Source organism: Haliotis rubra, unplaced genomic scaffold (genome assembly GCF_003918875.1).
Source record: "Haliotis rubra isolate DU_JTF1 unplaced genomic scaffold, ASM391887v1 Scf559, whole genome shotgun sequence".
Classification (NCBI taxonomy): domain Eukaryota; kingdom Metazoa; phylum Mollusca; class Gastropoda; order Lepetellida; family Haliotidae; genus Haliotis; species Haliotis rubra.
Window position 1 is genome coordinate 649,560 of NW_025767256.1, and position 27,598 is coordinate 677,157.

Consider the following 27,598-nt stretch of genomic DNA (forward strand, 5'->3'; position numbering starts at 1 on the left):
CGTGAAGTGGGCGGGCGGGACTTGTGTATTGTCCCGACTTGTTCACGTGGTCATGGCACGACGAGTCCCCGCATAGTTTGCGCACGCCACGAATAGTTTGCGCATGTCACGAAATTGATACGCATTAGGCACGCCCACTTCACGCATTGTTGGCGCACGAATCAGCGACGACCGCGCACTCGGCAGTGCGTACATAAAAGTGTGCCCATCGCCAGTCCCCACATTCCTCAACTCGACAGTGATCAGCCAACAAGATGCTTGCCAAGAAGAAGAAGACAACCGGAGGAAGAGGAGGACCAGTGGATAGAATACTGGAAGAAGAGACCGAACAAGAAACAGAGAGAGAGATAGAGACAGAGGTTGCTGAGAGTGAGAGGGATATTTCTGCAGAGACCCAATTATGGACATCGAAATGATGTGGCACAGGCTTGTCATCGTTAGGGATAGGAGCTGGTCCAGGCAGTCCGGCTCGGTTGTCCTCGACAGTTTTGTGCAAAGTACAGTTCTTCCATGTCCCACCATCTGAAGCACCACCTTCTGCCCCCACATACAAGACATCAACATACAAGAACTTGTATCCAGCATCTACATGGGCCACGAGCACAATGCCGTGGAAGCCCATATAATTTTAGCAATATGATCCAGCTTTGGGTGGCTTCTTCACAGCAACGTGCTTGACGTCCACAGCCCCCCAGAAAGTTGTGGTAGTTCCATCTGGAACTAAAATCTTCAGCAACCTCTTTCCACTCCTCTTCGTCCTTGTAAACCTCAATGATGGATTTGCAAACCTCTGGAAAGAACTTGCCGATTGTTTAGCTTCAACTCTGAAGCTGTATTGTAGACTTGCATAGGAATTACCAGTGGCTAGGGTTGAAGTGAAGAGTGGTTGCCAGCTTGAGTCGCAGCGGTTCTCTCATTTGTGGGGCGTGGTGGGCAGGCTGGCTAAGGCGCCAGGCTAGTGATCCAGCGGGCATGAGGTGCCAGGATCGAGCCCACCTGTGACCGGGTGTAAAAACCTTGTAGTCAACTTTGTGTGCAGACTCTTTCAGTGTTGTCACAACCCCTACTGTACAGTACACAACCCTGTGCACTTAAAAGAACCCACGAATCCGTTGGTATATGACCAGATGGTGGCCACATGAATACGTGCAAACACCTAGTTGCGGGTACAGCAACGTGCAGTAAAAAATGGACTAAGTACTGTGACTATGTGTCCCAGTCCACCCAGCTGTAAGGATGGGAAAGCTCACTAACTCGGTGCGCCTTGTGGCAGCAAGAGTTGTATGATCCCCAGGGAGTTGAGATTGATAATAAGATGTGCCGTTGAGACTGACATCCAATGAGCGAGGGAAAATAAAACCAGCGCCTTTAGCATGCACTAGTGCGTGGATATGTGCGCTATATAAATATCCAATAATAATAATAATAATAATAATATGTCAAACTGAAATACAAACAACGAAAGAAAAGATACTTCTCCAAATTGTCGATTCCCTTAAGGCAGAAATAAAAGTTTGGACTGAAAGAAAGAAAAAATGGGAAAAGAAAAATAAATTCATCAAACAAAATAAACTTTTTAGAAATAATGAAAAACACTTCTACAGGCAACTTAAAACAAACGGTGATGGTGAGCATGATCAACGGCCTCACATGGATGCCAATGAAAGGTTCTGGAAACTGTTGTGGTCTGTACCCGGCGATTGTAACCAGGAGGCACCATGGGTACGTGATTATGACCATGCAACTAGGTCGTTTGTCTGTTACATCTCACCAGATTGCCTGAAAAGTGTCATCAAAAAGTCCAAATCTAATACAGCTGCAGGGCCTGATGGCATTCGAAACCGGTACTGGAAACTGTTCCCCTGTGTCCAAACACCATTACTTCACTGTTTCAATTCACTTGTGGACACATGCAGATGATGTTCCTCCATGGTTCTGCAAAGGTCGCACAATACTCTTTCCCAAACAAGGAGACATGACTGATCCCAAATACTTCCGCCCTTTAACATGTTTGAATACTCAGTATAAAATATTCACAGGGTGTTAAACAAGTCTCGTGTCATCTTACTGCTCTTCAAATGATATAATTTACCGAGAGCAGAAAGGGGCGAGAAAGGGTGCTGGGGGTGCAAGGATCAACTTTTTGTACAGAAAATGATTTTGGAAGAGGCTGAAACATATCACCGCTACCTCTCCATGTGCTGGATTGACTACAAAAAAGCATACGACTCTGTCCCTCATAAATGGATTCTGAAGTCTCTTTGTTGTATTGACCTCCCGGAGCGACTACTTGATTTACTCAAGTCTTTAATGAGTTGCTGGTCGACTCAACTTGAGATGTACTCGCAAGGGCAGGTGCAGACTTTGGAATCTATTCCAATCAGCAGGGGAATTTTCCAGGGGGACTCATTCAGTCCTTTGCTTTTTTGTTTGTCTCTAAATCCTTTGAGCTTTCTGCTCAATAAAGAGGAGGGTTACCATCCCGGACCTCCTCAGCACAGATCCCCAACACCGCCTACTCATCTCCTTGCCAAAGGAGATACCAATTTGAAAGAACAGGTTCTCCTTGTCGAGTCCTTTTCTAATGATATTGGCATGACATTTGGGCTCGTCATTGTAATACTCTCCATTTGAAACGTGGCAAGGTAGTTAATGGTGGATCGGTCAAGTTACAGGGGGGAGGAGTTATTGAGCATCTTGTGGAAGATCAGGCCTACGCCTATCTTGGAATGCAAGTTCGAGACAAGCTCCAGAATGCCCAAATTCAAGACAAACTTCGGGCGGAGTACAAATATCGCTTAAAGAAAAAATCTGGAGCTCAGAGCTAAATGCTTGAAACAAGGTCAAGGCCACCAATGCTTTTGTCGTGCCAGTCCTTTCCTATTCCTTTGGAGAAGTTGACTGGACAAAACAAGACATCCAGAGTCTTGACCGCCTGACCAGAAGGATCATGTCTGATAACAGGTCCCACCACCCTCGTTCCCCTCTTAACCGTTTATATATGCCAATCAATTCTGGAGGTCGGGGTTAGATTAATGTGGAGGCTCTTCATGATAGAATTGTATTGTGTACTTTTACACATATTTATTTATCGGATGATCCCCTGGTGATGCATGTGAAGACTCATGATGAAAGCAAGCAATTCCACAGCTATTTTAAGCGTGCTAAGGTTGTTGGACAGAATCTGAAATTTTTATGTTGACTTTGTTGATGGCGATGTACTGCTGGACGGTACAACGATGGGAGTAAACCAGGTGAAGTCCTTCACCAAGTCTGCCCAGAGTCGGTCATTTGTGGAGAACCTTCTGAGAAACCATTGCATCGTGTGTACATTCAGAGTGTGGAACAGAATAGCAATCCAACCGACTCATTCGCCTGGATGAAGTTGGCTGGTCTCAAATGTGAAACTGAGGGCTTCCTTTTTGCTGCTCAGGACCAGTCACTTCCCACTCGCAATCGCCTAAATGTGATTCTTAAAAGAGAATACTAGACAATTTCAATAATTTGCTGGGTGAAAGATAAAGTCATCAGAAACATGTACCCCAATTTGTATTTCATAAATATGGTTTATTATGTTTTTATCACGAAAACAGTTTCTGTTATTTGAGCTTCGGCCATTATGCATATTCCGCTGGAACTCACGTGACCTTTTTGCTCGTGACGTCATATGTGACAAGCGTCCGCCGTATTGCCAAAGAGCAAGCGCTACAGTAATACAAATCGTGTTGTTTCTGTCGTTTTTGTAAACGGTACGGTGGTGTATTGCGTTGCCTGGGGATGCACAGAATCATCGAACAATGGAAAGGGCCACCATTTCTTTCGTTTTCCAAGCAAAGAGACAGATTTAGGCAGGAGAAATGCTCCGATCATTCCGAGTCGGACGCATATGATAGAGACATGTATACTTGGGGTATGAAGATCCCAAAGCTAGGCTAAAGAAGGAAGAAGTACCCACGAGATTCATTTATACTCCATCATTCCCTGTTACAATTTACTGTCAGTGGTATTAACATAAATTAGATTTAAGTCTGATTGCTAGTCGAATTGCACGCGCTACAAATGCCCTAGCAAATTTAGTCAAATTGCCTCGAAGTTTTGGTCAAATTGCCCCAATTTATTTCAAATGATTAGATATAGGCCATAAATGCTTAGTTTTGTGTTCTTCATATAAAAGTTTATACATAGTTATGAGTTAATTATGGAACATTTATCAGAAATATAACTTCCTAATAGCTTTTACATGAAGAACATAATATCAAAGTTGACAAAAACTATCCATTTACGGCATATATGTAATCATTTTAAATACATTTGACCAAATTAGAATGAATCACTCAATTTTGGGGGGCATTTTGTAGCTGGGGCAGTTCGACTGGTACCCATGAGATACATATTATCAAAATCAGTAAGAGATTTCACATGAGCTTGAAAATGTTTCGCTATAACGTTCTTTTTGGTTTGGAGCCCTAAATGCTGCAGTCTACCTGAAACATTGCCGAATACAACGGTAAATCATGAAGTACTTGTTGCTTTCATTTCTTTCCATTTTGTCCAATTACGTTGGCATCAGACTCGTTATTTGTCAGTAGTGTGTGCCGTGAAAGTTGTTCTGTATTCTCATTGGCTGATAAGATGTCATTCTAAGGCTATGACCGAGTACCATAACTATTTCCATAACGAAACACTGGGGAAACATACATTGTCCTGACTAGTATTTTATAATTCACCAGTTTTCGGGGAATAACCTATCTGCGTCGCGAATATTATCTCTGCTGGACCAGGCTGGGATCTTGTATGGAGACTTGATACGTTATTAATGAGAACTAGGATCCTAATTTTTTTCAACGAAATAAATCCAGTGTAATTTTTGAAGGAGATAATTTCTATTTTCCCCCGTCTGAAGCATAATTATTTTGTTATTAAATCCCAAACACCCTACAGTCATCCATTTGACACAAAAGGAACTGCAATCACATTTCCAAAAAAAATAATTCTTTGGGACTGGTCATATATTTATAGGGGTGGGTTTGATGGTTGGAACTGTATCACATTTTGCTGACAAAAAGTATTCTTGTTAAATGATATCGTCTATTTTAAAATTTATTTTGACCTCAAGCAGTGCCTCCGTTTCGCTTGATTCTTCTTCTTCATCTTCACTGGAATATTGTCTTGCAAGATGTAAAACCGGATCGTATTGATACGGTCTAACATCCATTTCAGAAATGACATCAGGAACATCTTTTACTGCTTCAGAATGCATGGACACTGTTAAGTTGTGAGGTAAAATCAAAGAGGATCCTATCAGCAACAGGTACATATGACGTCATGTCACGTGATACCCCCTCTACTCATTAATTGTCGGGTGTTTCCGTAATAGGCGGAAATACGAGTACGTTTTTTGTGTGTTTTTATTGCTATTTTACAAACTTTTTGCTCAATCTTAATCACGGAAGGTGACTTTGGGAATATCCTTTAAAACATATCAAAATTTTTGTTTTCGTTCGTATTCCCCTTTAAGGAGAATATTTACATGAAGTGTCGACTTTGCAATGAATTCACAGAGACTGTCCAACACCTTGTCAGTGAATGCCCTTCTTTGGCACAAACAGCATACGTGTATCTTAAACGAAATTATGGCATGGCTCGTTGCTTTTACTACTGTCTCCGCCATGTCTGTGGCTTTGATTCTGAGGTCAATCCATGGTACGACCCTGAACATATCCAGGGCTTCATGGAAAATGATGCTTTCAAACTTCTGTGGAATAGGCCCAAATACAGCCTCAGAAGAATTCCTGCCAACAAACCTGATCTTGTCCTTTTTGATAAAGCCAATGAATTTATTTATATCATTGAAGTACACTGTCGCCAGGCTCCCCATTGTTCTCGGTGCCCTTGGTTTGGTACCTCCTGATCTCTTGGCGCAGATCAGGAGAGTGCCCGGGTTCTCCAACGGGAGCACAGCCCTTCTGACCCTCTGGGTAATGCAGAAGACTGCTGTGTTGGGGAGCCTTCATATTCTCTGGAAAGTTTTTGGTGGGTTTGACTAGGCAGTGTTTCCTGGGAGAAGTCCCATTCGCTGTCTGGGCTGCGTGTAGAGGGGGCGAGGGCCCTGAGCTGATGATGAGCCTTACCAGCCTGACTGTGCCAGGATGACCCGAACCCTCTCTGCTGCATTTTCATCTTAAATCTGTAAAACATAATAATGAATGTGGTCTTCTTCTCAAGATGAGGGGTTAACTTCTCCACCATGTCTTGGAACACTTCCTTGGAAATACTCAGGTAATTTCTGTAACCTCTTGGATCTTCCTTGTGGAGTTTTGTCAATAACTGTTCATAATGTCCGAAGAGAACCATTCTCTCACCCACAGCTTTCCTTTTTGTAGTTGGGGTTACGTCTTCTTCTTTGGCCTGCTGCACTTGCTGGTCTTCAAGAAGTAATAGTGCTGCACCTGCAAAATATAGAAACCTTTTCTTTTCTGCAATAAGAACTTGTTCTTTGGTGTTCAACATCTTGTAGGTCCACAGTAATGCATGAAGCTGGGGACCTCCTCCGTGGTGTAGTGGTTAGAGCGTCCGCCCGGAGAGTGGAAGGTCGCGGGTTCGATCCTCGACCGCGTCATACCAAAAGACATTAAAATATGGTACTTGTTGGTCCCTGCCTAGCGTTCGGCATTAATGGGTAGGTACAACAAGGACTGGTCGGCTCGGAGTCAGTATAATGTGTCTGAGTGGGGTATTCATGCTTCACTGCGGTATGGTATCTCAGTGGGCTTGCACTATAAAACCAGCTTAAGTCTGGGCTAGTACAAGCAGCCGCACATACACATACACAGCATGCCCGTCGTCATATGAGCGAAATATTCTCAAGCACGACGTAAAACCCGATTTCACCTGACCTCACCTCATGAAGCTAGGAATGATGCCTGCTATTTTAAAAAGCGTGACGTCAAGCGGGACAAAGCGGGACCAAATAATACTACGACTGCTTCACGCATGCGCAAAGTGGTCACAGTGTGGCAATGCATGCCCATGCTGGAACTATGCGCGTCGTGCGTACCATGCCGTACACTAGACGTAAACAATTCGCCAACAATACTTGACCTAGTCGTAAATAAGTCGCGCGATAGCATGCCAATGCGTGCCAATGCGCACTATTTTCGGTCACGCATTGCGTGCCAAGTGCGTAATTTATGCGTAAATAGGACGCGAACAGTGCGCAAATTAGGTTTCACGTTTTCATGCATACCATTTTAATTTCACGCATTGCCATGACGAATTGCGCGGCAGTGCGGGGACAAAAGTCGTGCAAGTGCATGTCAAGGTGGCTTGAGTCTGTGCTGAGTCTAAGTTGCACACATTTTAGGGCTGGGACGGGTCCAAATGTTCTAGCTGGGTACTCCACCCCGTCTGGGCACAGTCTTGGGCACATCACAGATCAACACGGATAGAATCATCATACCTATGCAGATGACACACAAATGATGGACAGTTTCAAAACCCAACATCTGTTGACTTCCCCGTACAACCCTCTGCACTCAACATCTGTTGACTTACCCATACAACCCTCTGCACTCAACATCTGTTGACTTACTCGTACAACCCTCTGCACTCAACATCTGTTGACTTCCCCGTACAACCCTCTGCACTCAACATCTGTTGACTTACCCGTACAACCCTCTGCACTCAACATCTATTGACTCCCCTTACCCATACAACCCTCTGCACTCAACATCTATTGACTTCTCTTCCCCATACAACCCTCTGTATTCAACATCTATTGACTTCCCTTACCCGTACAAGCCCCTGCACTCAACATCTATTGACTTCTCTTACCCATACAACCCTCTGCACTCAACATCTATTGACTTCCCTTACCCGTACAAGCCCTGCACTCAACATCTATTGACTTCTCTTACCCGTACAAGCCCCTGCACTCAACATCTATTGACTTCTCTTACCCGTACAACCCTCTGCACTCAACATCTATTGACTTCTCTTACCCGTACAACCCCTGCACTCAACATCTATTGACTTCCCTTACCCGTACAAGCCCCCTGCACTCAACATCTATTGACTTCCCTTACCCGTACAAGCCCCTGCACTCAACATCTATTGACTTCCCTTACCCGTACAACCCTCTGCACTCAACATCTATTGACTTCTCTTACCTGTACAACCCTCTGCACTCAACATCTATTGACTTCTCTTACCCGTACAAGCCCCTGCACTCAACATCTATTGACTTCTCTTACCCGTACAAGCCCCTGCACTCAACATCTATTGACTTCCCTTACCCGTACAACCCTCTGCACTCAACATCTATTGACTTCTCTTACCTGTACAACCCTCTGCACTCAACATCTATTGACTTCTCTTACCCGTACAAGCCCCTGCACTCAACATCTATTGACTTCTCTTACCCATACAACCCTCTGCACTCAACATCTATTGACTTCTCTTACCCATACAACCCTCTGCACTCAACATCTATTGACTTCCCTTACCCATACAAGCCTCTGCACTCAACATCTATTGACTTCTCTTACCCATACAACCCTCTGCACTCAACATCTATTGACTTCTCTTACCCATACAACCCTCTGCACTCAACATCTATTGACTCCCCTTATCCGTACAAGCCTCTGCACTCAACATCTATTGACTTCTCTTACCCGTACAAGCCCCTGCACTCAACATCTATTGACTTCTCTTACCCGTACAACCCTCTGCACTCAACATCTATTGACTTCCCTTACCCGTACAAGCCCCTGCACTCAACATCTATTGACTTCCCTTACCCGTACAAGCCCCTGCACTCAACAACTATTGACTTCTCTTACCCGTACAACCCTCTGCACTCAACATCTATTGACTTCTCTTACCCATACAAGCCCCCTGCACTCAACATCTATTGACTTCCCTTACCTGTACAACCCTCTGCACTCAACATCTATTGACTTCTCTTACCTGTACAACCCTCTGCACTCAACATCTATTGACTTCCCTTACCCGTACAACCCTCTGCACTCAACATCTATTGACTTCTCTTACCCGTACAACCCTCTGCACTCAACATCTATTGACTTCCCTTACCCGTACAACCCTCTGCACTCAACATGTAAAGGCGTGGATGTCAAACAATGATTTAAAGTTGAATGACGAAAAGACTGAGGCCATACTCATTGGCACAAAACAGCGTCTTCACAAACTAGATTGCAATGAAATAACTGTTGTTGACTCTAACATTAGGATTTCTTCTAGTGTGAAGAGTCTTGGTGTGCTCATTGACGATTGCCTCACTATGGATGTGCCCGTGGACTAGCTTGCTTCTTGAACCTACGGGTCATTGGAAACATTCGCTATCTCCCAACAACTGACGCTACCAGAACGCTGATCCAGGCCTTAGTCGTGTCTACACTTGATTATTGCAACAGTCTCCTCTATGGCATCAACCACCAGCTCCTTACACGTCTTTAACAAATCCAAAACACTGCTGCAAGAATTGTCACCAGGACGTCCAAACGGTCACACATCACCCCAGGTTTGAAAGACCTTCACTGGTGCCCGTAGAGCCAAGGATCCATTTCAAAACGTTTTGTCTTGTCTTAAGATGTTAGCGTGAGCTAACTCCAGCATATCTAAGTGAACTAATCTTAGATCACAAGGCCCCCAGAAACCTCCGGTCAGACCACCAACATCTCCTGTCTGTTCCATGAACTAAACTGACACTCTTTAGTGAAAAGGCTTTCTGTGCATCAGCCCCTATACTTTGGAACAGTCTTCCACCCGCAATAAAGAATTCACCAACCATTGTCACTTTCAAGTCTCAGTTAAAAACTCACCTCTTTGCTAAATATTAATCTGAGTGATCTCTTCCAGTTCTTTTCAGACTTTTTTACTGTTTCGTACAGTATATCAGCACAATAGTGTGTGACTTCCACGAGCGCTTAGAGCATGCATGTTGGATGGACTATAGCGATATATATATATTTATATATAAATATATAATATATAATATATATACCGGATACCCGTTATGTTAATTCCTGACATCACATTTGTAATAAATGGCAATATCCTCTTCAGGTCGGAGGCTAAAATTTCGAGTTTTCAAAATCTTAACCATGTATTATATTCTAAATATTCATAAGAAGTGACTGTACATTAGGTCTAAATCTTCAAAGACAATACAACCCTTTAATCATAAAAGAATGACATATTAAATTGCCTAATCTATCAGTCACATGATCATAACGGGGCGGGTGTTGGGACTATGTAAAAAGAAGACGGATAATTCATTCATTTACAACCTCCGTCCATGGTCGAGGTAGTTTAAATTTCGAACTTTTGAAAAACGTTTATTATTTTTTTCAGCTGCTTGTTGAATTTTATCAAAATCTTTGTCAGAAAATGGCCCCAGTGCGGAGAGTGTCTGGACTTTTGGGTGTCCAGAATTAATAAACGTTACGTATCTTTTAGCGTTTAAAGGTACAAAAATTTGGACCATATAAAAAGGCGGATAATTCATTAGCTGAATTGTTATGATGCTCCATAAACGGCCATGACCTGATGCCCTTTGTTAAACAAATATAGAAACATGTTACTGTGTGCTTATCACGGCAGCAGAGCCGACATGTGTTAGTGCTGGTGGCGTTTCTGGTCATGATATGTTTAAATTGTCCGTTTCCCAAGTCCCCAGATTTACTCCTTCACATCTGTATAAGTTTAATTACACCATGGCTACGTGAAATACTCGATTTTGATTGGACAATCAATAAAATTAGACACTATCATTTTGGATTGAAAATTGCGTTTGATTTTATGACCGCTTCACTGCGCACGTATACAACACTGCCGCACTACTTCAGCTTGACCACCAGCATGGCTAATATAAACACAACAGACGTGATGGAAATGCTTATAAAACATTTATTAAAACTCGAAAAATACAATTACACTGTATACGATTTTTCCTCCACAAATATTAGGGAACCTCACTATCATATATTTCCCATCAAAAGTTCACACTCACTTAAAACACTCACTATATGTTATGTATAGATATATAGTTACATCGAAGAGATTTCTCCACTAACTTGGAGGAACCAACTGCAAACCTTATGCAGATGAACTGCACGAGGATCATGCATCAAATTGCTGAAAAGCATGTGCAAATATCGTGCATGTGAACAGCTGCGTTTTGGTGTAAAGTTTTGTTTAGGATTCGCCAATGTTCACTGATTTTTATCATTTATTGAACTCATGACAATAATCTTTTTAACGTTACGAATTTGTTTTACAATACATCAGTTCATGTGTAAACAGTACCTTTAAACAGTATGGACTATTTTGCAAAATGTAGTTTAGAACAGTTGCCTGAAGTAAGTGGCTATATTTATACTAGTGAGTCTAAACTTTTGATGGGAAGTATATTACCTCAAACATACACATACAATATCTAAATCAGAAAGCCTTGTAAAAAAACATCCCTATCTATACAAAACTTGCTGCAAAACGTTAGTAAACATTTGCCTACCTTGTAAATAGCATATTTGTTTCTGTTTAGAATGGATAATTCGCAAGATAACTGTCAGGCGAAACACCAAATTTATGCCACTCATACTCCATCATGTCCCGTTGCATCGTTAAAAAATAAATGTCAAAAATTGAACCACCAGAATTCTGCTCTCTGCCAGCTTCCCCGCAAGGCTGTCACTGCTGGTGATCTATGTTCGTACACTTTCAAAATAGCTTGGCCACAATCGAGTCACAAGTGATGAAAACAATTTCCAAGGAATCACAATTTAGTCGCATGTACACAAATCATTGCGTTAGGCAAGCACTGTTTCGGCTTCAAATGAAATGGAGAGACTATCAATTCATCTAATTTCCAAACACAGTACGTTTATCTCCCAAGTGTATATACGTATTTTGGAAAGTCGCATTGATTAAGAAATGACACGCAATCTGTGTATTGTGTCTACAAGCTGCGCAGAGATACTGCGACAGAATATCGGTCAGTGATAAAGAGAACAGTTCAGTTCATAGGCTTCTTCATCGGTAGGGGCGGTAGGTAGCCTAGTAGTGGATTTAAACACGCAATGAGTTTGCCCATGACGCGCCCGACAGTAATACTTTGTAAAACTGAGTTAATGTGATTTTCGCCCATTCTTCCTCTCTGTAGTTGAAGACCCGGGTTCAATTCCCCACTTCCACTTCTGGTGTCCCCCTCTGTCATACTGCTGGAATATTGCTAAAAGCGGCGTAAAACCATACTCACTCACTCACGTTATATTGCTGGAATATTGCTAAAAGCGGCGTAAAACCATACTCACTCACTCTTCCTGTCTGTAAAGTCCCACTGGTCGGTTAAATGTAGTTGTCACGGAATGGCCGAAATACTGCCTCTTTTGTCGAGATAGTACGTAATGCTGTATGGCTGTAATAGTATACAGACTGTCCTTTCTCGTGGCCCGGGTCATAGTTATTCAACCTATATAGGGAATCGAACCCGGGACTTCGGCGTGACGAGCGAACGCTTCAACCACGAGGCTACCCCACCGCCTCGAGACCGGAAGTAGTGGTTCTAATGACATCATCACATAGCACAAAGAAAAATCATGACCTAGTAAGTGTCTAAGTAGAGCCTACCGCAGCATCAACAACCTTGAGGTTATTCTCGGTGAGGTCTATCATCTAAACAGCTGGCACACAAAGCCAAAGTCACTACATAACGTGTGAACTGTGCTAGTTATAAGGGCTGAAACGTAATGTGTGGGATGAACAGCACATCCCTCCCCGCCGCCACCAACATAGACAAAAAACAACAACAACCGACAACGACAAAAGAACCCAAAACCAACCACCAATCAAAATAACAAACAAACAATAACATAAGCAAAAAAGCCCCAAAACATCAAAACTAAAAACAAAATGAAAACTTAAAACTAAACAAACACTTCTTATCGTCACGATATGGCTGAAAGATGTGACTATACTGAACTCACTCACTCACGCAAGGTGAGTTGTATAGACAATACAGGGTATGGCAATCAGTAGTAACCAGATCATACAGGTCACACGTGTAAGGTACCTAAACAGTCTAGCTGTTTCCACTGTCGGCAGGTTAGATAACCCAACTTTATGCATCATGAATATATAACTGGGTTTCGTCACGATACAGCTGTAATATACTGAACATCATTGAAAACGCACCAGCCTAAAATTGTCCATATTTTCATCAAGATGGATTTCAGCATGACCATCATCAATGGATATGACTTACATGAAGTCGAAGGACATGTCCAGTTGACAAAATGCCTTAGAAACAAATTCCTGTTCACAGTATGATACTTTATTCCAAAACGCATCAACCTGCAGCCACTCCATGAAAAAAGCGCAAATTTCATTCTGAAATCATGCTGACTGTGACATTAAAAGCAGGTGTATGAGAACCGATTCTCATTGCTTCACTAACGATTGTGAAACGAGGACAGAGATGCCGAGGTTAACACCTCACGGAAGAGAACGTGCACTAGGCATGATTCAGGTTGGCACCAGACGCAGGGATATTGCTTGACAACTTGGACTTGGCCACTCCACCATCTTTGGGCTTCATAGACGACATCAGCAGACAGGCAGCACCCGTGACCTTCAACAACCTTGGTAACAACGTGTCACGACCTCCCGTCAGGTTCGCCATATTGACCTTGACCATATCCGTGATCAAACACTGCCGATTGCCAGGACGGTGGTTCAAGGTCGACGTGCTGTCTACACGCCACAGGGCTCCATGCTCGACGTCCTTACGTTGAACGTATGCAATGGGCTAACAGGCATGTTCAGTAAAGTTTACAACAATGGCATGGTGCGGTAGTCACTGACGAGTCACGTCTTCACCTACGTATTGCTGACGGCCGATTACGTGTTTAGCGTAGACGTGGTGAAGGTTACGCTTTTCAGTGTGTGGTTCCGACAGACCGTAGGGTGGTGAGAGTGTCATGGTCTGGGTTGCAATAAGTTACAATCACAGAACTGCCCTTCATGTCTGTCAAGGGAGAGTTAATGCCCTTTGCTACCGTGACCAGATTCTTCAGAATCACGTCGTATCATTCTTCAATCAGCACCAATATGTCCATACTTTTCAACCGGACTTTCCATGCAGCATGTGGCCCAGCAACACATCCAGGTTATTCACTGGCCAGCACAGTCGCCAGGTGTATCCCCCATTGAGCACTCGTTGGACGAAATTGGCCAAAGTCTTTCGCGGCGACAACAGATGCGAAACATCCGGGAACTTGAGGCTGCACTACTGCAGAAGTGGAATCCATCCTCAAGAACTCTATTCGGACGCTTACTGACTCAATGAGGGGACGTTGAACTCTATGTGTCAATGGAAATGGCGGTCACACGCGATAATGACTTTTCGATTTGACCCCACGTGTGTTTGATCCTTTCTGACTGTGGAACAATTAATTGAATGAGCGTCTTTTCTGTGTTGTTGTTTCTGTCAGTCGACCATCTGTTATTATCCACTAAACAAATACCAATTCCTTACACGTGCTTTTAGTAATCTGAACTTTTGTAAGTGGTGCATTTTCAATGATGTTCAGTATATTTCCTATGTGACAATAAAACTTAACTTACTCACTCACTCAAGGTCAGTTGTACAATCTACACATTAGTTAGCTATGCCCCAAAGTTACTAGCCCACAAAATAATTCACTAGCTCGAAATTGGAATGTAGAAACTAGGAAAATGATTACAAAAATAGATGAGAATAGATATTGTCGGCATGACACGAGTTTCATCATTAAGCTGCTAATATGATGAACGTTTTTATCAGTCCATAATGTTGCATTATTTATAAGTGTATTATAACTTAACAAGTCGGAGAGAGTGATATCTTTACAAAATGACCCCATGAAAATTCACTAGCTAGTTGGGCCAGTGAATGTGAAAAATTACTGGCCCGACTGGATATTTACTAGCCACAGTGGCTATTTCGCACACTGACTTATGATGATGTCAGGGTGAGTGAGTGTGAGTGAGTTGAGTTTTACGCCGCACTCAGCAATATTCCAGCTATATGGCGGCGGTCTGTAAATAATCGAGTCTGGACCAGACAATCCAGTGATCAACAGCATGAGCATCGATCTGCGCAATTGGGAACCGATGACATGTGTCAACCAAGTCAGCGAGCCTGACCACCCGATCCAGTTAGTCACCTTTTACGACAAGCAGTCGCCTTTTATGACAAGAATGGGTTGCTGAAGACCTATTCTACCCCGGATCTTCACTGGTCTGATAATGTCAGGAGAGAATCCACCTGTGTCATAACTTTTTTTCTGTGTGATGATGGTCTCCTGAAATGAGGTTATGCTTCTAGAATAGTCTATGAATAATGAGGTCAACCAAATCTCCCTAACACTTGGAAATCCCAAAATAGACCATGTGCATAGCAACGGGTCATCACAATGAGGGGACACAGGTGTTTACTTAGGTCACCCAGGTGCCTCATTTAAAAAAAAAAATTGCGGATTTCAGTCTCAATACCCATGTGTACAACATACTGTCACTATATATGGCTGCGTAATATAACCGGTTTATCGGTATTTACTGGTTCAGACACGAACATGATAAGTATTACTATACGCTGATAAAAAACCGGAAAACTTCGTAACACTCGGAAATCTGCGGATATTTTCGCTTTATAATTTTTTTATTTTCCTTGTTTCATTTGTGCCAAATATTATTTACATTTTCTTTTGGCATGATTAGTTTTTTTCATTAAACCTTAATCAAGCATAATGTATTTGTTGTGTTTTTGCTTTATAAATCAGGCATTAACTCGATTATAAGTAACTTCTTGCAATACATTGCAATACATATCGCAATATATGCTTTCGTATCGCAATATATCGCAGTAAGAAAATTCTCTGGAGTACCCAGCCCTAGTCAATTAATGACAATTGTAAAACATTCTAAATGTATGCGGGGCGTTGGGGTCGTCTCCTCACTCACTCACTAACTCTTAATGTAAGCTGACGTACAAAAGAAAGTACACACCTGATACGATGAATATGCTTTCTAAAAAACAACGACGCGGTCGAAATATTTTGAAATATTGTTGTATCGAAATGCAACGTTGCCAGTGCTTCACGTACCACGCCCAACGAAGACGTTTTACGCGAAGGTGACAGGTTCATGACATGCTCAGAAATGGTCGATAGAAATTGACACCCTCGTAGTGAAATTAACCGCTGCGTATGTTATTGGTGTATTGAGCTAAAACTTCACTTACTTGCAGATTGTAACTTGAAATACAGCATTCCTTGGCCATAAATCAACACAATAAACTCAACAGTTCTGATATAATGTCCTCATCGTAAGTACCGAAAGTCACTAACTGACAAACAAATGCCAGGCAGTTGAACAAGGCGATCCCCAGCTCCCACAGTGTAGCACTATTGTTGTACACCCTTGTCGAGTATATGTCCAGCTTGTCAAAATATGGCAAACCAAGCAGATTTTGTCCGTGAGAAATGTAGACCGATGGAGATTGTTAGTTGCTTAGTTGCATACAGGACAGGAAAACAGGGGAGGTCTGGCAGAGAGCGAGAAGAGCGCGGACAAACCAGAAGAAGGACAATACAGAGAAGGACTTGAAGGGATGAAGTAACCAGTCAGTCCAGCCCATCTACTGCCCAAGTGTCAGCATCACAATGTCCCCTGCTGGAAGTTGTGTTCAAGTTGTCCTACAAGTTGTAAGTTGAGCAATAAATACTTATATTCTTTGTTGACATTGCGCCACGTGTTGTCTCAAGAACTATGGTGTAACAGCAGAAAAGGATTGTAGGGGTCCGACCAATTTTCTTAAAATTCTCCTTAGCCTCTGTATCAGTGACAATGCCAGTGTGCGTGCCCGCAATTGCACCTGAGTCTCTTTAGTTCATTGATCGCTGTGGTGAGTTCAGCAGCTTTTGAATAGAATGTGTCCATTTGGTCCTCACCTTGTCTGGATAGACTTGCCACTTCTTGTTTGGTGGTTGCTACAGTAACAGTAGCCTCACGGACCTCACAGGTTGTCTTCCGTAGTGTATCAATCACTCTGGTGAGGTCAACAACCTTTGAACGGAGTTGACCCATTTCATTTTCAACTTGTCTGGTCGTACGTGCAACTACATTGGTGACTAGAGAAGAACATGCCTCCTCTGCCTCACAATTAGCCTTCTTTAGTATTTCGACTTCTGCGGTAAGCTCAGTAACCTTTGACTTAAGGTGATCCATATCATCCTCTACTTGTCTGGATGTACTTGTACTTGTTTGTTTGATGGCTGCAACAGTCGATCTGACTTGATCTATATCATTCTCTATACGTTTCATGGTTGTTGTAACAGCAGAACTGGTTTCACTGGCCTCGCCTTTAATATCTTTCAACAAAGTTTGTATTTCAACAGCTTCACGCATGTTCGAGTCTCTTCTATTGTCCTCTGTGATCTCTGGCATTCCAGTACCTGCATGGGCATCACAGTCTCCATCAGTCTCAGTGACCTCGCGACATCTTTCGACTATCCGAGAAAAATCAGTGTTTACAGAGATATGCACATTTTTCATTTGTGCATTCCCCAGTGAGGAGTTTGTCACCGTCGTGTCCTCCTGCTTCACCGTGTTATTGGTAATCACGTTTCTCTTGGATAAGTCAAGTTTGTTTTCACCAGGATCATCTACGTCTATTTCAGGGGTACTCCCACTCGCAGACACACCTTCCTTGGTTGCCTGTTGAACACTGTTGCCGATGTTACTGGGCCCTGACACCACATTATCTCGAATGGTCTTTTCATAATTGATATCACGTCCAACGTAACCAGCTGTGATTGATTCTTTGACGTTACCACCAGAGACGCCAGTAACGACATAACTAGATGGGGTATCTTTGTTGTCTCCTGTCGATATCTGAGAGCCATTTGAGTTACCTCCCTTTGTAACATTATCAACAACAAACCGTCTCTTTTTTTCGTTGTCATGGTGTCTTTTCGTGGCCCTGACCTTTTCATCCCTGACATGCACTGCAAAATATCCAGGTTCTGCAGTTTTCGCCCCACCTTTATTAAATGCAGATTCCTTCGCTGGTATAAGACTACACTCTGTGGTATGAACATCCACTGATCGTATAAAAGACCAAAGTCCCGGTAGGCAGATACAGATGTTATACCATCCCAAGTAAGAAGACACTGGTGACAACAGAAGAAGAGCTTCAACGGCAAGCATAACAATTGTTCCTTCTGAAAAAGGACGATTAAACATTAACAACTGGTAATCTATATTCAAAGAAACGTTTTTCTCTAGTTATACTTAATATTATATCGAAAAAATAGTTAAACATACAATCTAAACATCATAATTATAAACAGCAAGAATTCGATTTCTTGATAAAGAAAACAACTTATCATAATCATAACCCACTCAATATGGGTTAGTGAGTGAGTCTGCCTTTTGAAAAATATTCCAGCAATATTACGACAGGGTGAACAAGAATAGGCTTCACGGATTATATTCACTGTAAAATCAAACCCAGCCTTTACAGGCCTATCACAGAAAACTTTCCCACTGTGCAGAAAAACGCAGAAAAGCCCACATTAATCGTGGTAATAGCAACATAAACATAATACCTCGCTTATGAAACAGTAAAAACAGCAACTTTAAATCGTTAAAATTCCATAAAAAAACGAAGAGCCTGCAACTTCAATTTTGGACATACGCACATGGAAAAGGAAGTCTCGACAAAAGTAACATTTCCTTTTTGAAGTATTTCTGTTGTGTTATTTTGGCATTTATCATCATGATACTTGTCTGCACACTTGTTTAGTTTACTTTTCATTTGTATGCAATGATTGACAGCAATTATTTCGACATATTTACTACTTTTTCTACGCGAGGCGATTCACGGTTTCTCAGAAATTGGAAAGAAGCGCGGATCGTAATGCGCATGCGCAGTAGAGGTCAAACTTCCCTGATATAAGAATGTTGCAGTTTCATTGTCTTTCGTTGCCGTTTTTACTTTTTTAGTAGCGAGGTATTATGTTTATGTTGCTATTTCCACGTTGAATGTGGGCTTTTCAGCGTTTTCTCTGCACAGTGGGAAAGTTTTCTTTGGCATGCCTTCTTTAAATAAAGTGCGTCATAACATGACCTAAATGATGTCAAATTAGCAAAAACGTCGGACAAAATGATGAAGAAATGAAACTTGGCAGAAATGTTCTACAAACCTTCCTACACAACATACTAAAAGTCCCCTAAAATCCCACTTGAGCTAAATCCATAGTGCACGTGCAAACATGGTTACCCAATGCAACCTTTTGCTAACCAAGAAGACCAATTTTTAAAAATTTCTGTACATAAGTACATAAATGTTTGACAACTGAGTAAATACATCTCAAGATTGTTGACCATTATTTCAGAAAGAAATTTCACATTTCGGAGTTGTGGCCTTTTTTGTGCTAAAAATATAATTGTTATATGTTTTTACCCTTTGGTGACACAAAGACATATAGGTATAATGATAAGGCTTAGATATGTCCAAAAGACCTTGAAGTATATTGTTCAATGTCTTTTTCACCACAAACCACCAAATATAACTCAATAAAATCATATGTTTACATTTTGACTGAAACTGAAAATTTGCAATTTTTGGGCATGTTTAGAAGTCAATGAAAACTCAATAAAAGGCCCAACAATTGCAATAATTTGATTTGTTACACCCAAAAATCAAGCAAGTGAAAATTTATAATTTCATAAAAATACATTTCAATAGCCATTTCCATGCTTTAAAAAGAATTATCGCCCTTGGATACTCACAATTTCAATAAATTATCACAACTCAACCTGACAGTACCTAAAAACTAACTGATATTCTGCAGAATACCAAGACTATCAAACACTATTAACAGATTATGTAACAGGGCATCTTCAAACACGTATGATTAAAGATCAATTAAAAGAACATTTTCTTTTCCTTGTCAGTCTGGAGGAAGTAGAGGTCTGTGGCTCATCTTCAACTTCACTCTCATCAGCGTCGCTGGAAGACGATCCAGTCTGTCAATCAAAACTAGCACATGCGTCAATTTGTGCAATCAGCAGGCCGGGCGCGCTGTGTGGATTTGTCAAAATTATTTCCGGGGTCAAACGATGCCTTAGAAGCCATATGCTTCGAATTATGCCATTCACACTCGCTATATCTATTACATAATGCTGCGATTGATGTGTACCATTACGGTCAAGACAAAGGATTTGAGAGGTAAAAAGGAGTGCGTTAGGCCTCACGATCAGTAAAATGTCGGCACCATCAAATTTCCACACTTTCGCACATGTGCAAAATCATTACCAATAGATGACAACAAATAGCAATTCAAGACTTGGTGCAAATTTCGAGGAATTGACAGTTTAGACTACATCCCGCGGTCAATTATTCGCGCAATCAGTAATTGCCGGAACTTCCAGCTATCTCTTTGGCCGCAGATAATAGAAATGAAAACAACCAGAGTGGCTTAACCTGTATTATGCAGTAATACGTTTACTCACGGAAGTATTAAGTACTTAGGAAGCGAGATATCGTGATGGTACTAATATACTATACTGAGTCAAAAAAGAAACTTCAGTTATTTCTACAGGGCACTATAAAAGAACAGGAGATGGTAAGATGGTTAAATTGTTATTATTACATTGCTGAGATCTGTGTGATGTACTCGATACACTGACAGTGCCATAATCAGTTCCATTAGGCTACTTGGGTATACAGAATGTCAAGTCACAAGAATAAAAATTCGAAATTTCTCAGTTCAATATCGTGTATGGCCGCCCCGCACATTCAATACTGCCAAACACCGTCTCTTCATTGACTGCTTGATGCTTGTGAACACGTGGTTGGGGATTCTGCGCCATTGTGCTTGCAAGGCAGTGCCAAGTTCCTGCAAATTCTGAGGTTGGTTCCTAAGACCACGAAGCCTTCTCCCAAGTGCATCCCAAACGTGCTCTATTGGATTAAGGTCGGGGGACCTCGATGGCCAGTCCATGACGTTGATTCCAGCGTTTTGAAGGAAATTTCGTGTCAACATCGCGGTATGCGGCCAAGTATTATCATGCTGGAACTGTAGACATGGGCCATGTGCCGCCATGAAAGGAACGAGTTCAGGGGTGAGCACCTGGTCGCCGCAAGCAGCAGCTGTGAGGTTTCTACGGATGACCAGAAGTCGGGAACGGTTGTTCCCACAGAAAGTACCCCACACCACACAACATTGGGCATACCGTTCACGACGTCGTCTCCACACTCTATGCCTGCCGTCCGCGAATCTGAGGGTAAACCTGGATTCATCGCTAAAGACGACTCGATTCCAGTCTCTCTGGGTCCATCGGAGGTGACGTTGGGCCCACAGCAGACGTTGACGTTGATGAAACGGCGTCAATATTGGCCCACGATATGGACGTCGAGAATGGAGATTGGCAGCCCGCAACCGATTTCGAATGGTCTGTGAGGACAGTCGACCTCTAAACATCTTTATGCTACTATCAGTCGTCATGTTAAGATTCCCGTATATTTCTGTCTTCAGACTTGATGTGTTATGGTAACTCAGAGGCGTGGGTAGAGTGAATGAATGAAAGGTTTATTCGCTGTGTATAAATTTTCGCGTTAAAATATTTTGCGTGAAAATAAAACCTGCGCGATATATAATACGATTTGTTATGACTTTTACCAAATTTTGAAGCAACTTTGATATATTTTTGATGACACTGGTAAGTACCTCAGAAAAGGAAATAAATCACAATTAGTGTTATGTCCCTTAGGGATATGGTCTCAGATCTAATGAAACAAAGATTATCATTGTTTAAGAAGCAATAATGTCAATATGTAATTTTATTGACAAAAAGCTTTGAACTTAGAATATGTTCTTTGCACCTTATTTACATTAGTAGTTACAAGTTGAATATCTCTGAAGAAAAAGCAGTATATTTGTATTTTGTGTAACATTCTATTTCAATCCAAGTGAATTGTTTGGATAACTGTGAATCCTCAGTTCAAAGATTTTGCATCACAGGTTTCCTATTTCTGGAAGATGGGTCAGTGTACAGGTGCAGAATGTATCCTGGATCTTCTTTGTGTTCTGGTGCTGTGACATTCCTGTACATAAAAGCTGGCAGTTCATGAAGTCCAGTATTGTGTAAGTTTATAAATAAGGATTCCACAACAAAGTGCACTGACATAGAAAAATATATTGGAAAGGATGGTTAAAAAATCGATTTCCTTATATTCAGTGTCATTTTAGGATGGTGCACAGATTTGGAAGATAGAATTTTACTGAGAATTGCTGCAAAGTAGCTGCTGAATATTTGCTTCAGGGTGTGTCCAGATTGATTTAACTAAACTTGAACAACGAATGAATAATTAAAGGCGCCACGCGCAGTTTTGACAATCTATTTATAGATACTGTACCAAAACGATCTGCAACTTGAACATGTGGCTGTGTTCACGGTTTATATAATATTACAAAAAATAAACAAAACAAAAACAAACAACATAATTCAGTAACCCCCACTATGCTATACAAATCTCCCCTTCCCCTGCTAATGTCTTAGACGGACGTGGATTGCCAGATAGGTTGTTTGGTTCGAAAGAAAATACGCTTCCCATTCTGAGCAGCTGCCCGAGACGATTTTTCATCGGGAATGTAACTCATTTTCACTCGCCAATTGCAATCTGTCAACTAAAATATGTTTAAAAAGATAGAATAACTTTCCACTTTAAATATCATTCACAAACGACTGATACCAAAGTACCACAAGCAGAATTCATCAACAACGTTCCCAATTACGCACGTTTCGCCGGCGGTGACGCCATTTTGATTAGGCAGTGGTTGTCCCCCCTAACGTCAAAAACGAAGTGGGCGGGGCTTATCGGCCGGGACTGGATCGGTCTATTGCATTTGATCCTGTTGATCAATGTCTCTGGTGCTGGGGGATCACGGGTTGTTACTGGCTTGAGCTGGCCACAAACAGTTTGCCATTCCCATTCATTTGGTGGAAGACTTCTTCCAAGCCATTGCTGCACTTGCAGATAAACCCTCAGACGATGTTCTCTCGCCGCTGCCGATGTAGGTGGCAAGGCAGATAACTGCATTTGTGTGTGAATGGGACACTTGGCAACAGCTCTTGTGAAACAATGATACTTATCTGTGCTCATTCAGGGATTTAACAGACTTAGGTGCTCCATACAATGCCAGTAAGAACTGCTCTCCTGCAAACGCAACCATATCCTTTGTGGATAATTGATTATGGAACGCTTTGACAAGTGGTTGCAAGTCCTGTCGTTTTGCGAACAACATGACAGCCTTTTTCTTTCCCTGTCTGTACAAGGCTGATGTAGTGTCACAACCAGTCATAGCACGGGGAAAGAGCAACCCAGAAATGAAGCTCTCTGGCAATGCTTGCCATAACAACGAAATGTAATATAGACGATCAGCAGTCTTTCCGCTCCCAGTTTTAAGGAAGTACAATATTTCTGAAGCACACAAATGTGTGAGGAACACCAGAAGATCAACATCAGTACATGAAAGATTTTTTTTGTTTTTCTCATTGCTTACCCATTGAATATTGATAGAGGGCATTGAGAAACCTCATATTTCAAACAGGATAAAAAGTCATCATCTGTTTTCATGAGGCACAGGATGCGATGAGAAGGCTGCATGGTATTGACAGGTATAACCTCATTCTGTATTTTGATTGAGTTGTTCATGACAGATAGGGAGAGTACAGTGTTTATTCTTGGAATATGCAGATCTCCAAAGCTTTTGGCAACTATATTCTTCATAGCAGAATCTCCAATTGCAACTGCAGAATCGCAAGTAATGTCTTCTTTCCCAACAATTCCACTACCCAAGGAGACCAGTTCCTGTCCTTGTTCAAATGGAGAATGAGTTGAAAGCCATTCTATCAGCTTGTTAACGTCACTGGTGTCCCTCTCAATTCTAGACGTCCTTAGTTCTACGTGCTGGTAAATACTACAAAATCTGGTCCCACACAATTCCTCGAAGTACTGAATCATTTCAGTACAACCAGGAATTGCCAAGATCCATTGCGCCAACACACTGTCTGTCAGTCCTTGTCCACGAGTGAGACTACTGGATGTCTTTATCGCCAGCATGAGAAATGTGCCATATCCATCAAGTGTGCAAACATTAAAATCTGCATTGTCAAAGACAAAATGCATGAAGGCATTTTCACCAATCTCATGATCTGCAGCCATTGCAGAATGTTCATAGGAAATAGCCCCATTATATGATGAACACTCTCCAAAGGCTGACATAACATCCAGAAGGTGCTTAGATCCAGTTTGTCGGTGAATATACACAGCTAAACCAAGTTGTATCATAGAAAAAAATGATCTTTCTCTTGTTGCGGGGAGTATTTGGTGACAAATAACAGATGCCTTCCTTTGCTTTGTAGCAACATCACCTTTCTTATCATTGTTTGTAATCCTTTCGACCAAAACACTGAGAGTATTAGGCACATTCATCATGTGATTATGAAGAGCAAGAATGGAATCTTTGGAACTAATCGTTCGAACAAAAATATCCCTCTTGTCTTTAGGTTTTTAAGTCTCTGAAACTATATCACAATTTTCTCCACAGAACAAGCAATTCATTTTGAAATTGAAAGTTGACAGTGATGATCTTAGGAAACCGTCTTTCAAGGTGAGGGATTCACAGCTGCTAAAATAGAAGATTCACGAGTGTAATCTTTCCGGCAGTTTACATGAACTGAAACTGAAGATATTCCAGATAATGTTTCAGCAATTCCATCCCTGCGCCTTATACTACTTTGCAGTAAGGTAGTTAGACCTCTTGTGACGGTGACAATATCACCAGGAGATAAACCTTTGCTGCATATGATACAACACTCTGTTGGATCCATCGTGAAATATAACTTGTCCGTGGAACTAGCAGGTTGAAATGTGGATATGCTTCAGTATGTCATTGCTAGAGACCCTCTCAAAATATATTGAAGAGAAAAGATGGAAGCAAGGATAGAAATATTGTGAGAAGCACATGCAATCGATTTCTCACAAACCTTCAAATCAAATTGGAAACTTTATAAAACTGTTACTTCAGTGAATGGTAATACCAGAGGCCTTCTCAAATCACTAGGAAGAGAACGGTTTGTAGCAAGATATGTATGCCTTACCAACCAAGTAAGCTACACAGAATGGAAGCTGTTCAACTTAATTGCTAACTGTTCGTGTTAAACTATTCGTTGACAAAAAGTCGAACACCTGATCAATGCTGTGCATCTTAGGACCCCTTTAGTGGAAAATGATAGTTGATGAGCAATTATGGAAGAAAAGAGCAAGTGGTAGTTTACCGCCTCATTCGAGTGTTTTTTGTGAAATAATTGTTGGTTATGTATCAGTGCTTTTATAATTGTTGCTATTTTCAATGGAAATGAAATTATAATTATACGTATAGTTACTAGATTAAAACTGTCAGATTATGTTCAATTTGCCATGAAAGTATTTAAATGTTTACTTATCAGTAACTTTGATGAATATTTTTGTGATAAGACTCACGCACACTGGTTATTACAAAGCGAGGGGATGGGGGTTGGGGGCAACACTTTTCTAGCTGGTATGCAAATCAATGAAATTTCGCGTTTTGCCAATTTCAATTTAAATGTTTAAATGAAATATATGTCTTCCAACTATTTGGTACCATTGGATAGATAAATCGTAGGGCAATTTATTCATGTCTGTATAAGACCAATTCAACTTCATATCAAAACGTTTCAGGCCAAATTTTTCAGGGTTACAATTTCCTAGAAATCTATTTTTAGAACAAAACGGAATGTGCACGTGAGGCAAATAATTATTTTGTTTCTAAAGTATTTTTATATACGTGCACTATAATCCATTATATCTGTCAAATTGGATGAAATTATATTCATAGATAAAACATTTATGAGCATTTCTGTTTTTAAAACAGGATTTTCTTAGAAGAAACATTATCGTAGGGAATGCATGTTTGCACGTGAACTGTGGATTTAGCTCAAGTGGGATTCTAGTATGTTATGCAGGAAGGTCCATAGAATATATATGCCAAGTTTTCGTTTCTTCATCATTTTTTCCGACTTTGGCCAAAAAAATGGCTAATTTGACTGGCCTACCAGAGCAATTCCTGTTTTGTCTTCTACCATATGGATGGATCACAGATTTGTGATGTTTTCACGGGTCGATGGTTTCGTTACAAATTGATGCCAGTGATACGAGAGAATCTCTAAACTGACTTTGCTTTCAGCTGAATTGTTAGCCAATCATAATCAAAACGCTGTTTGACTGTTTTACTTACCTCTGGTTGCACAGGTAACGAAAGCCCAGAGAACCAGAGCATGGTGTTTCATCATCTCAAATGGAAACATATAGATGCAAGGCGCCACCAAACAGACAGTCAAGACTGTATCCAGAACCCTTGACGACCTTGGATTCTGTGCTGGGGTCAACAGGTTCACATAGTGAAGGACCAGTATACCTGGAAAGACACCTGATGCAGTAATCTGTAGTGAAGGGCCAATATATGTGTGTACAATATATACGTAAGATATAATATATACCACATATATGTGTACAATATGTACGCATGGTATAATAAATACCTTATATGTGTGTACAATATATACGTAAGATATAATATATACCACATATGCGTGTACAATATATACACACGGTATAATATATACCATATATGGGTGTACAATATATAGATATGATATAGATGAAATACAGAAATCGAGGCGCGGTCAACGCCATGGGGTGAGTGTCTCCACGTCACACATTCGGGCTCGGGGAACAGAAACAAACATAGAGGGTACTAGTACATCAACCCATGGGCCCCGAGGGACCAGTGAACAACGTATTTATCTTACCGAACACCACAATGTTAATTTTAAACTGTTTGAAGCGGGGGTATCGGATCATAACAAGGAGTACCAGGGTTAGCTATAGCTAATTAGCCAATACCGATGACAGACAAGAAAAACATATTTACATATATCTCCCTTCCATCGATTTGCATTCGAAAAACATCAGTAATTTTTGAACATCATACGTGACACAGTTATTTAAGATAAATAAATACTAACACGAAGAACCAAATGAATTCCCACAGTTCGACAATCCCAGCTAGTACCATAGAAAATATTACTCGCTTGTAAGCGGGGTACATTGAAAATAATAGAAGAACACTCAGCCAATTAGAAAATGGTATTTATGTGTAAGATAATGATTGTTCACCTACCCACAAGTAGGATCATCAAGTCCTTGAACTGTTCAAGACAAAGGTGCGTTCCTAAAAAATCCATTAGTGAAGTTGTCTCTATCGAAAAGATGATGCTGGACCTGAAATCTCAGAAAGAATAAGTAAATGTTGACCGCATCTGAGAAACGCAAATGACCTCACCTCAGCTCAAGTATCTCACCTTGCGTGATTATTCAGATATTTTGCTTATCATTTGCGATTATTCGTGAAACGTATCAGAACTTTTTCCCTTGAAGAGGCTT

The 27,598-nt window shown here is 41.3% G+C and overlaps 1 protein-coding gene across 1 annotated transcript; it reads right to left on the reverse strand.

The window, feature by feature from the left end:
• Nucleotides 1-15,692: 15,692 nt before the first annotated feature.
• Nucleotides 15,693-27,598, reverse strand: LOC124253938. Its single transcript, XM_046687783.1, has 3 exons — nt 27,336-27,598; nt 26,391-26,570; nt 15,693-18,284 (listed from the first exon to the last, which is right to left on the reverse strand). Exons 1-3 carry the CDS (start codon nt 27,397-27,399, stop codon nt 16,900-16,902), a joined length of 1,629 nt encoding a protein of 542 aa, XP_046543739.1. The 5' UTR covers nt 27,400-27,598; the 3' UTR covers nt 15,693-16,899.

Excerpts from the sequence above, each read along its gene's own strand:
- LOC124253938 (XM_046687783.1), bottom strand. The coding sequence starts at position 27,399 with ATGGATTTTTTAGGAACGCACCTTTGTCTTGAACAGTTCAAGGACTTG. Across the intron at positions 26,571-27,335 it reads CTTGATGATCCTACTTGTGG|GTATACTGGTCCTTCACTAT; the intron begins GTAGGTGAACAA and ends GTGTCTTTCCAG. Across the intron at positions 18,285-26,390 it reads CGTTACCTGTGCAACCAGAG|AAGGAACAATTGTTATGCTT; the intron begins GTAAGTAAAACA and ends GTCCTTTTTCAG.